General features: G+C 39.6%; 1 protein-coding gene across 2 annotated transcripts in view; it reads left to right on the top strand.

The window, feature by feature from the left end:
* The window catches only part of clpxa (caseinolytic mitochondrial matrix peptidase chaperone subunit Xa), a 44,559-nt gene extending 35,106 nt beyond the window's left edge, over positions 1-9,453 (top strand). For both annotated transcript variants that reach the window (XM_043677345.1, XM_043677344.1), the window contains 5 exons: positions 3,886-4,050; positions 4,519-4,818; positions 5,714-5,806; positions 6,700-6,806; positions 8,506-9,453. In XM_043677345.1, coding sequence (XP_043533280.1) covers positions 3,886-4,050; positions 4,519-4,818; positions 5,714-5,806; positions 6,700-6,806; positions 8,506-8,596 — 756 coding nt within the window. In that variant the 3' untranslated portion in view covers positions 8,597-9,453. The remainder of the gene's footprint in view (positions 1-3,885; positions 4,051-4,518; positions 4,819-5,713; positions 5,807-6,699; positions 6,807-8,505) is intronic.
* Positions 9,454-12,390: the final 2,937 nt, after the last annotated feature.

Genomic DNA, 12,390 nt, shown 5'->3' with positions numbered 1-12,390 from the left:
TCTGTCTTCTTCCAGCCTGCCAATTCCTAATCCAAACCTCCAACTCATCCTCAATGCCATACCTCCGTATTTTTTGCAGTGGTCTACCATGGGGAACCTTATCAAACGCCTTACTAAAATCCATATATACCACATCTATCGCTTTCCCCTCATCAACCTCCTTCGTCACCTTTTCAAAGAATTCAATAAGGTTTGTGGGGCACGACCTGCCCTTCACAAAACCATGCTGACTATCCTTGATCACATTATTCCTATCCAGATGTTCATAAATCCTATCCCTTACAATTCTCTCTAAGACTTTGCCCACAACAGAAGTGAAACTCACCAGCCTATAGTTACTAGGGTTATCCCTACTCCCCTTCTTGAACAAGGGAACCACACTTGCTAGCCTCCAGTCTTCTGGCACTACTCCTGTAGATAACGCGGACATAAAAATCAAGGCCAATGGCTCTGCAATCTCCACCCTTGCTTCCCAGAGAATCCTAGGATAAATGCCATCAGGCCCAGGGGACTTATCTATTTTCACCCTTTCCAGAATTTCCAACACCTCTTCCCTACATACCTCGAAGCCATTCATTCTACTTAATTGTGACTCAGTATTCACATCGGCAACAATGTCCTGTTCCTGAGTGAATACTGACGAAAAGTATTCATTTAGTGTCTCCCCAATCTCTTCAGCCTCCACACACAACTTCCCACTACTATCCTTGACTGGACCTATTCCTACCCTAGTCATTCTTTTATTCCTCTTCATGACTCTTCAGGTCATGCAGCAATTATGTCCAAGTGCAGCAAGACTTGGGCAATATACAAGCATTGGCAAACATGTGGCAAGTAACTTTTGCATTACACAATGATCAAGGACCATTTCCAATAAGAGCGAATCCAAACATCGCCCCTTGGTGTTCAATGACGTCATTGTAAAATCCCCCAGTATTTCCCCTCGGTTGCTATTGATCAGAAAAGAACTGGACAAGCCACACGAATTCACAGATTACAACAGCAGGTCAGAGCCTGCAGTGAGTAATACACCAGCTGACTCCTCAAAGGATGTCCACCATCTACAAGGCAAGAGTCAGGAGTGTGAGGGAATGCTCCCCAAATACCTGGATGGTGCAACTTCAACAACACAAACTTGATGCCATCTGGGAAAAGCAGCCTGCCTGATTGTTTAGGTATGCTTCACTTCAGTAGCATGAATGTGTATCCATCGACACAATACACCCCAGAAAATCATCAAAAGTCTGTCGACAGCACTTTCCAAACCAGCGGCCATGACCATCTAAAAGGACAAGCAAACAGATACATGGCAATACTACCATCTTCAAGTTCTTCTTCAAGCCTAACTTAGAAATATTGGAAGCAGTTTTCTTGGGGAAAGTCATGGGATTGCCACTGCTGTATTTGTTATGCAGTTTGAACTCGATGCCAAAATGTGCAACTGAGATAATAGAAGACTAGTAAAACACTGAGGTAGTATGTGGAGTTTTATATCTGTTCTCTTAAAGCTTTTCCGTTTTTAATTTTTTTTTGTTCTCATTTGATGTGACATTACCTGTTTTAACATCCTTTACTTCCTGATTGTGTATTGTCATTATATCTCTCGGATCATCACAAGGACCATTGATTGAGTTGCTGGAGTTTGTGTTGTTATGTCTGCGCACTGTAGTCAAAAATCATCTTGTAAACAGCTGTTATAGGTTCTGAAGTAACTTTGTTTTAAATATTTATTTCTTACATTTCTCTGATGTTTGTACCTGTAGTTGAGGGACTTGTGCTGTAAATTTCTTTAAATCCTTCCCTACAATAAAGAAGCCTATTTACTTCGCTGAAGCTTTCCTTGCTTTAGTTTGCAAATGATTCCAGCTAGGAATGCACAGTGCAGCACACATATGGTATGGTATTTCAAGTGTTGCAAAGTCTTTTTTTCTGATAGACGTTATCCTTCAAAACCTGACTCTGGCTTCAACATTGATCCCTATGGGAATCCATACTTAAAGTTGTAATTTTCAAGAATGTAACCACTAATCAAGGATACTCGATACATTTCAGGAGCATGTGGACTGCTGGAATAGGCAAACAATATGGCAAAGGAAACTCGGCACAAATGTTTAGTGATATTTTATTCAGAGTAAAGAGGAGAGGAGAGCTAATACATGCTGAACTGTAATTTTAAGGAGAGTGTGTAAGAAAGAAGTCTTTTTTTTTGTGCACAAATAGCCATAGAGATGTACACAAATAGCTACAGAAACAAACCCTCTCACTCCAACTCATCCGTGCTGACCAGATATCCCAAATGAATCTAGTTCCGTTTGCCAACACTTGGTCAATATCCCTCTAAATCCTTCCAATTCATGTATTCATCCAGATGCCTTTTAAATGTTGTAATTGTACCAGCCTCCGCCACTTCATTCCATACACAAACCACCCTTTGCTTTAAAAAATTGCCCTTTAGGTCCCTTTTTAATTCTTTCCCCACCACCCCCCCTCACCCTAAACATATGCATTCTAGTTCTGGACTCCCCCAACATAGGGAAAAGACCTTGTCTATTTATCCCATCCATACTCTCCTCATGATTTTATAAACCTCTATAAGGTCACCCCTTGGCCTCCTCTCAAGGAAAACAGCCCTAACCTATTCAACTTCTTTTCTAAACCCTTTCAGGTTTCACAACATCTTTCCAAGAGGAGGGAGACCAGAATTGTACACAATATTCCAAAAGTGGCCTAACCAATGTCCTGTACAGCCACAATGTGACTTTCCAACCCCTATTCTGAATGCTCTGACCAATAAATGAATGTATACTAAATGTCTTCTCCACTATTCTATCTACCTGAGATTCCACTTTGAAGGAACTATGAACCTACACTCCAAAATCTCTTTTCGTTCAGCAGCATTCCCCAGCACTCTACCATTAAATGTATAAGTCCTGCCCTGATTTGCCTATCCAAAATGCAACACCTCATATTTATCTAAATTAAACTCCATCTGCCCCTCCTCAGCCCATTGGCCCATCTGACCAAGATCCCATTGGACTCTGAGGTAATCTTCTTTGCTGTCCACTACACCAATTTTGGTGTCATTTGCAAACTTATTGACTATACCTCCTATGTTAATCTTTGGCACCAAGACTTGTTAACAAACCAGTTAACAAAATATATGGAATTCTGGACATTGTACAAACAGCCATAGAGTGCAAAGGGCAGGACAGTGTTCCAAGCTTAATTAAAACATTAGTTCAGCCCCAGCTAGAATATGGTCTACCTCCAGGTACCATACTTGGGAAGGATATAAAAACTTTCAAATTGCCATAGTAGAGATTCACTGAAATGATTCCAGGAATGAGGACAGACTGAAGAATTTTTGCTCTTCCGCCGGAGTGTGGAGAAGGCTAAGAGAACATATGGCAAAGGCATTGAGGATAGAGTCATTAAAAGTTTAGATAATTTCTCTATTTCCAGTGGCTTGAATGTTTGATAACCAGAGCCACATACTTAAGATGATTTTGCTGGAGAACCAGTGGCAACATGAGAAAGCATTTCTTAAGTAGTTAGGATTTAGATTGTACTATTTGAAATGTAGTGGATAGAGATTCAATAGATTTCAAAAGGGAATTTGATAATTTTTTTTATAAGGAAGAAATTGCACAGATGTGAGTCGAGAATGGGATTGTCTGGATTCCTCTTTACAGGCTATTGGCGATTCACTGTCAAATGGCCGCCTCTGCATACTGTTTTACGATTGCTAGCTGTTAGTGAATTATTTTCTATTTAAACTGCTGTAAGAAGGTAACAGTGGTGCACAGCTGAAGTATGAATAATTCTGGTTGAGTTAGTCGACATGATATGTATATGTTTGTAAAGATTTAATTTTCTTTCACACAGGGGTTATTGAAGCTGCTTGAGGGGACAATTGTAAATGTTCCAGAAAAAAATTCTAGGAAATTACGAGGAGAGACTGTCCAGGTGGATACAACTAATATTTTATTTGTGGCATCTGGTGCTTTCAATGGTCTAGATAGGATTATCAGCAGGAGAAAGAATGAAAAGGTATGGCTTCTCTGACTTGTTCTCTCTCTTTGTTAGTTATGAGAAATCAGCCACATGTTTTTGCAATCAGTATTGTGTTCCCCTGTGTAACCTTATTCAAATAGTCATCTTTCAGGCAGTCAATGCCTGCAGATTATTGGTTGTGATTTCTTTGGAGCCAAACTTGATAATTATCCTTGAATAATTTCTGCACATGATATATATTAAATACTGATTTATTTTGTGAAAAAGATGATGGTGATGCATTGGACACTGTTAAACACGTTGAAGCATACAACCCTTTATAGAGGGTGGAAATACATTGGCAAAAGGAAGTTAAATAATTTCCATACTGATCAACTCTATCATAATTGAAATTTAGCTATTCTGAACAAAATTCTTGCAATTATAGATGTTTCTCTTTTTGGCAATGTAAATAATTTGCATGCGTTGGCATAGTAATTATAGTTTCTGCCTCTGTTTCTACAGTATCTTGGATTTGGCACTCCCTCCAACCTCGGCAAAGGGAGAAGGGCAGCTGCCGCTGCTGATTTAGCAAATACAAGTGGTGATAATAATACTGTGCAGGAATTAGAAGAAAAGGACAGATTACTTCGCCATGTTGAGGCTCGGGACCTGATAGAATTTGGAATGATTCCAGAATTTGTAGGCCGCTTGCCTGTGATAGTTCCCCTACATAGTTTAAATGAAGATACATTGGTGCGAATTCTAACAGAACCTCGAAATGCTGTCGTCCCACAGTACCAGGCTTTGTTTAGTATGGATAAGGTGTGAGTCACTTCTCTTTCTTCTCTTAGTTAACAAAGATGGAATTTCTTTTGCCTTTTTTTTCCTCTGCATAGTAAATGGCAAAGCTTACATTTTATTTTGATCATTTGTTTTCGATGTGGAACATGGGAGGAAAGAAATGGAAAGACCCTGCTTTCCGGCTTAGGGTCCATTTATATAACCTCTTGTAAATCAGTTTTGCAAGCCTCATTGGAATGCAGATTTTCATTGGTTTCTTTGCTATTTACATTGCTCATGATGTGATTAAACCATCTGAAAATTACTTTGCTGGAAATGAAGGTGATTTAAAAAAATTTAATGTCTGTGCTAGTCCTTAATTATGCCTGATTTTTGTGTTTGTTTTAATGTGAAATACCTCTTCAAAATTTTCTTTGGGGAATAGATCATCCTCCACTGGGAACCAGCTATATACCTTCTCAAACCAGTTGCGCAAAAGTGGTATTTGGATTTTAGCTTCTGCTTGACCTTTTTTTGGCATTGCAGCATGTGACAGCTTTGTGACAGCTTTGGCTGAGAATGACAGCTGCTGATTGTCTATGCATTTCTGTTACCAGTTGGTACAGAGTTAGCATTTTAAAAGCTTCTCTGTCATGTTTTAAATGTAAAAATATAATAACTGAATCAGTAGAAGATTTATTATTTAAAATATGCCCTGCAAATACTCTTTGGTGTGTAGTGAATGATATGTAAAAATTGAAAAACTTGAGCTAAGTGTGAACGTGTCATAAAATAATTTCCACTGAGTCTTTTTAGAGAATATATAATTTAGATTTAACCATTTGACTTAACAGTTGTCTCTGGAGACAGTAATTTGTGAAGTGATTTTTTTTTTAGTGAATGCGTTGCTGACTTTAATTTTTAATATTTTGTTTAGTGTGATCTTAATGTATCTGAGGATGCCTTGAGAGCTATAGCTCGACTGGCTCTGGAAAGGAAAACTGGTGCCCGGGGCCTTAGATCGATCATGGTAAGATACTACAAAGATTCTTAAAAAGTCTAGTTATGACTATTACTGTTGTTCTTTAATTAGTTTGTGAAGAGTAAGAGATTGGGGCTTTTGACTGTGCAGGCTGGAGTGTCTATTCAATATCAAATGTAAACAAACCACCAACTAGTAACATATATTTTAAACCTAAACTTGAATTTTATAATTAGCTGGTTATTATGGTGGGATGTGCAGTATGTTTTTGAGACAGGGTTGCTTTCTGTAGTATTCCTGCAGTTTTGTGAAATCTTAAGATATATTTCCTATAGTCTTTCTAAAACTAAGGATTGCAAAGCAACAATTGCATTTATATCACCCCTTTTACGATAATGATCCAATGTGCTTCACAAAAGGGTAATCAAACATATTTTCACAGAGCCACCCATGGAGTTGCTGGGGACTACTGGATGCTTGGCAGTTAGTGGGCGGCACGGTGGCACAGTGGTTAGCACTGTTGCCTCACAGCGCCAGAGACCTAGGTTCAATTCCCACCTCAGGGTGACTGACTGTGTGGGGAATTTGCACATTCTCCCCATGTCTGCGTGGGTTTCCTCCAGGTGCTCCTAGGTGCAGGGGTAAACGTAGGGGAATGGGTCTGGATGGGTTGCGCTTCGGCGGGTCAGTGTGGACTTGTTGGGCCGAAGGGCCTGTTTCCACACTAAGTAATCTCATCTAATCAGAAAGCAGCGCCTTCAAACTGCTGTAGCCATTTCAAGGTAGAATTAAGTGAAATTTTCAGAAGTCTTAAAGACAACCAAGACTTACTTGGAAGCTTCTGTGGTTAGTAAATTGAGGCAGGGGGTCGTGTTTGGTGGTGTGGGTGAGGAGTGTGATTAAGTGGAACTATAACTTGTAAAAGCAAAATGTATTTTCAGGAGAAGTTACTGTTGGAGCCAATGTTTGAAGTGCCAAATTCAGACATTGTAGCAGTAGAAGTGGACAAAGATATTGTGGATGGAAAGAAACCACCAGCATATATACGGTAAATTTTCAATGGTTATGTAGCTTTGGATAACGTGAAGATTTCACTGAATCTGCCTCATGCCCAAAATTTACGCATGATTCACATCTGTTCTGTGTATTTGTATAATTGAGTCTGGGCTACACTACTTACCAGATGGATAAACGCTCCTGTTTAATACTGTTAGCCAATTTTAGTTATCCACAGAACTAGATTATTATTGATTCGGAGATGCCGGTGTTGGACTGGGGTGTACAAAGTTAAAAATCACACAACACCAGGTTATAGTCCAAGAGGTTAATTGGAAGCACCTGATGAACGAGCGTCGCTCCGAAAGCTAGTGTGCTTCCAATTAAACCTGTTGGACTATAACCTGGTGTTGTGTGATTTTTAACTTAGATTATTATTAGCAGCATCACAGTTAAAGTTCTGGAAATGCAGATTTTCCCAGAGAACTCTCTGAAGTACATTGGTCTTGCAGTATCTTGGACTGTGAAGTTCTTTGTATACTTGCCTGTCAGTCCTGACTAACTGGAATAAGCTATTTGTAACCCTTGCACAATGCTGTGTTCAATAGATCACAGTCTGGAAATAAGTCAAATCCATTTGAGATTCCTGAAACAATGTTTAAGACATTTCTAGTAACTATCAGCAAGCACAGTGGTCTCACTAGAAACTTTCATGTGGCCTCTCTTTGTTTTAATTAATTTTTTTTCAATTAACTCAAATCTGATTCAAAATATATGATTCTGCTTTATTTTCTTCCATCCTCCCTGAAGCGTATAGGGTAAGCTGTTAAGTCCTTTCTGGCAGCAAATAGTTCTGCCATGATGCAATTTTTACCTTTATTGATTTTGTAGATGGAGTACAGTGTATGAGGAAATGTAGCACTACATTTTCTCTCCAACATCAGATCAAATTCATGTTGGGAATATATAATTAATCAGAACTGATGGGGACTAATTAGAGCAGAGGTTTGGATAAATTATTCTGTGGGACTTGGGACCAAATCTTTCTGGATGAGTCATGTTATGAAAAGTTCTGTGATTTTCAGAAGAACCAAGCTGAAAGATTGGTAATGACAGAAAAGCCAAGGGAAGCTTGGTTTCTAAACCTGGCTGAGTTCAATTGTAACTGTACCAATTCTTTCAGACTTCATTTGTTATCTAGGGTGGATTGTCACATAAATCAACGAAATTCCATCGACAATAAAACATAGTAACTTGGCTCTTCATGGAAATTGGTTGCTATGAAACTGTGTTTTAGTGTCATTTTTCATGTGCTTTTGCAGCATGTGAAATATTTTGTATCCTGAGAGAATTCATCAGTACTGACTGGCTTGTCCCCATTTCCCCCCACCAATCTCACAAGCTTTACATATATTGCTTAGTCTGGATTGTTACTTTTTACTGTTGATTCAATTTAGTCTGCTTGCCCAAAGGACATCATGACATAATCAGCACAACTTTTTATCAAGTGTTACCTGAATTTAACCACAGTCAGTACCAGCTTAGCAGTACCGCAGTGGAGTTGAGAAATGAATTTTGTTACAACCCCTAAATATTTCATTTTTAGCAAAGTGATAGATGAAAGAATTTTCTAAAAAATCAGTTTTGCTGGCAGGTTTGCTACTGGAACAAACAGTTTGAAATGTTTTTTTAAATATGTGCATTCCTCCAGTAATTAGTTTTCACCTGAATAAATACTTTATTGTGTTTAGAGCCCCGTCTAAGGAACCTGTTGAAGAAGAATATGATTCTGGTGTGGAAGATGATCGATGGCATCGACAAGCAGATGCAGCTAATAATTAAACAGCTATAATTTGGAACAATTTGTGCAAAAAATGAGTCTCATACAATACTGAAAGTATTTTATTTTATTTAATTTTAAATGTGTTATTAACCCTTTACGCTCACCAGAGAGTTATCCTTTAAAGAGAACAGCTTTTTGAAAAGGGCTGAAAGTCTCCCCTTGACATGATCTCAGCAGACCAGTGAAACTCATTATGTATTTGTATAATAGCAAAATTTTGTACAGTGGCCATTATGCTCTGTGAATTTTACTGTAAACACATTTATGGATGTGTTTATGTTGCAATTTTTAGCAGCTGCTTCCCTACAGTAACTGTTTAGGAACAAAATATGCATCCCTGCACCCCATAAAAGGGACAAGATATTACTGAATATCCCTTTAATTTTCTCCCGTGCATCTAGATATTTCAGTGTTACTTTGAGCTAGATGTGCTGTGGTCAAATTACAAAGTTTTTTTAAATTTAGAATCCCTGTTTGCATTTAGGATTTAGGAATCAAATTGAGGCAAAAAGGGGTCATAAGAAGTGTTGATGGAACTAAATAATAAACAGTTTTACTAACACAGGTATTGCAGGGATTTCAGCTTCAATTTTTCATTACAATAGTTTGGAAATGATTTTGGTTTCATGTTGCTTGTGCTAAAGTATATGTAACATTGTTTTAGATGCATTTAATAAGCTGCACAAGAAACAAACCCTTACCATATTTTTTCTGTACTTCCTTTTATGCTGTTGTTGACCAGAAACAGGATGGATTTTTGACCTTTAGAAGTTGGCCTCTTGGAACACTAAAGGATTTAAAAATGAATTATTGTAAATCTCTGGTTATACAAATAAAGTGTACAGTAAGCACTTTACAAACTGTGATATTTTTGACTGTTGAAATAGATAGTGACCAGGTACACATGGAACAGTTTAAACAATTAATGGGAACTTGGGAGGGAGAATAAAAAAAATCAAAAACTGGAACACGTTTGGAGCAGTATGTGTAAACTAGAGTGGATACTATATACAGTATCTGCAGCAGGGAAAATGCCAGATGGCGTTTGTCTTAAATTTGGGGTAGAAGTAGTGAATAATACATGAAGTCTGTACCACAATTATCATAATTTGAGCAGGAGGGTTTAGAGGTCCAAATTTTAGGGGAGGAACAGTGTCAGAGGAATATTTACTTTTCTTCATTTAGAGTCATAGAGACGTACAGCATGGAAACAGACCATTAAGTGTATAAGTCCTGCTAAGATTAGATTAGATTACTTAGTGTGGAAACAGGCCCTTCAGCCCAACAAGTCCACACCGACCCGCCGAAGCGCAACCCACCCAGACCCATTCCCCTACATTTACTCCGTCACCTAACACTACGGACAATTTAGCATGGACAGTTCACCTAACCTGCACATTTTTGGACTGTGGGAGGAAACCGGAGTACCCGGAGGAAACCCACACAGACACTGGGAGAATGTGCAAACTCCGCAGTCAGTCGCCTGAGGCAGGAATTGAACCCAGGGCTCTGGCGCTGTGAGGCAGCAGTGATAACCACTGTGCCACCGTGCCGCCCTTTTTGCTTTCCCAAATTGCAGCACCTCACATTTCTCTGAATTAAATTCCATCTGCCACTTCTCAGCCCATTGGCCCATCCGGTCCAGATCCTGTTGTAATCTGAGATAACCCTCTTCACTGTCCACTATACCTCCAATTTTGGTGTCATCTGCAAACTTACTAACTGTTCCTCTTATGCTCACATCCAAATCATTTATGTAAATGACAAAGTAGAGGATCCAGCACCGATCCTTGTGGCACTCCACTGGTCACAGTCCTCCAGTCTGAAAAATAACCCTTCACCAACACACTCTCTTCAACTTTCAGCCAGTTCTGTATCCAAATGGCCAGTTTCCCCTTTATTCCATGAGATCTAACCTTGCTAATCAGTCTCCCATGGGGAATCTTGTCGAACGCCTTACTGAAGTCCATATAGATCACATCTACTGCTCTGCCCTCATCAATCTTCTTTGTTACTTCTTCAAAAAACTCAATCAAGTTTGAGAGACATGATTTCCCACGCACAAAGCCATGTTGCCTATCCCTAATCAGTCCTTGCCTTTCCAAATACATGTAAATCCTGTCCCTCAGGATTCCCTCCAACAACTTGCCCACCACTGAGGTCAGGCTCACCGGTCTATAGTTCCCTGGCCTGTCTTTACCGCCATTCTTAAACAGTGGCACCACGTTTGCCAACCTCCAGTCTTCTGGCACCTCACCTGTGACTATCGATGATATAAATATCTCAGCAAGAGGCCCAGCAATCACTTCTCTAGCTTCCCAGAGAGTTCTCGGGTACACCTGATCAGGTCCTGGGGATTTATCCACCTTTACCCATTTCAAGACATTCAGCACTTCCTCCTCTGTAATCTGGACATTTTGCAAGATGTCACCATCTATTTCCTTACAGTGTATATCTTCCATATCCTTTTCCACAGTAAATACTGATGCAAAATATTCATTTAGTATCTCCCCCATTTTCTGTGGCTCCACACAAAGGCTGCCTTGCTGATCTTTGAGGGGCCCTATTCTCTCCTTTGTTACCCTTTTGTCCTTAATATATTTGTAAAAACTCTTTGGATTCTCCTTAATTCTATTTGCCAACACTATCACATGTCCCCTTTTTGCCCTCCTGATTTCCCTCGTAAGTATATTCCTATTTTCTTTATACTCTTCTAAGGATTCACTCAATCTATTCTGTCTATACCTGACATATGCTTGCTTCCTTTTTCTTAACCAAACCCTCAATTACTTTAGGAGAAAGTGAGGACTGCAGATGCTGGAGTACCAGAGTTGAAAAATGTCGTGTTGGAAAAACACAGCAGGCCAGGCAGCATCCGAGGAGCAGGAGAATCGATGTTTCGGGCATAAGCTCCTCTTTAGTCATCCAGCATTCCCTCTCACTACCAGCCTTCCCTTTCATCCTGACAGGAATATACTTTCTCTGAATTCTTGTTATCTCATTTCTGAAGGCTTCCCATTTTCCAGCCGTCCCTTTACCTGCGAACGTCTGCCTCCAATCAGTTTTCGAAAGTTCTTGCCTAATACCATCAAAATTGGCCTTTCTCCAATTTAGAACTTCAACTTTTAGATCTGGTCTATCTTTTTCCATCACTATTTTAAAACGAATAGAATTATGGTCGCTGGCCCCAAAGTGCTAGCCCCACTAACAGCTCAGTCACCTGTCCTGCCTTATTTCCCAAGAGTAGGTCAAGTTTTGCACCTTCTGTAGTAGGTACATCCACATACTGAATCAGAAAATTGTCTTGTACGCACTTAAGAAATTCCTCTCCATCTAAACCTTTAACACTACGGCAGTCCCAGTCAATGTTTGGAAAGTTAAAATCCCCTACCATAACTACCCTATTATTCTTACAGATAGCTGAGATCTCCTTCCAAGTTTGTTTCTCAATTTCCCTCTGACTATCAGGGGGGGTCTATAATACAATCCCAATAAGGTGATCATCCCTTTCTTATTTCTCAGTTCCACCCAAATCACTTCCCTGGATGTATTTCCAGGAATATCCTCCCTCAGTACAGCTGTAATGCTATCCCTTATCAAAAATGGCAGTCCCCCTCCTCTCTTGCCTCCCTTTCTATCCTTCCTGTAGCATTTGTATCCTGGAACATTAAGCTGCCAGTCCTGCCCATCCCTATGATATCCCAGTCCCCTGTTCCTAACCACGCCCTGAGTTCATCTGCCTTCCCTGTTAGGCCCCTTGCATTGAAATAAATGCAGTTTAATTTATTAGTCC

The sequence above is a fragment of the Chiloscyllium plagiosum genome, chromosome 36 (genome assembly GCF_004010195.1).
Source record: "Chiloscyllium plagiosum isolate BGI_BamShark_2017 chromosome 36, ASM401019v2, whole genome shotgun sequence".
Taxonomy (NCBI): Eukaryota; Metazoa; Chordata; class Chondrichthyes; order Orectolobiformes; family Hemiscylliidae; genus Chiloscyllium; species Chiloscyllium plagiosum.
Note: the sequence above shows the minus strand (reverse complement) of the source record. Positions and strands in the feature narration are given on the sequence as shown.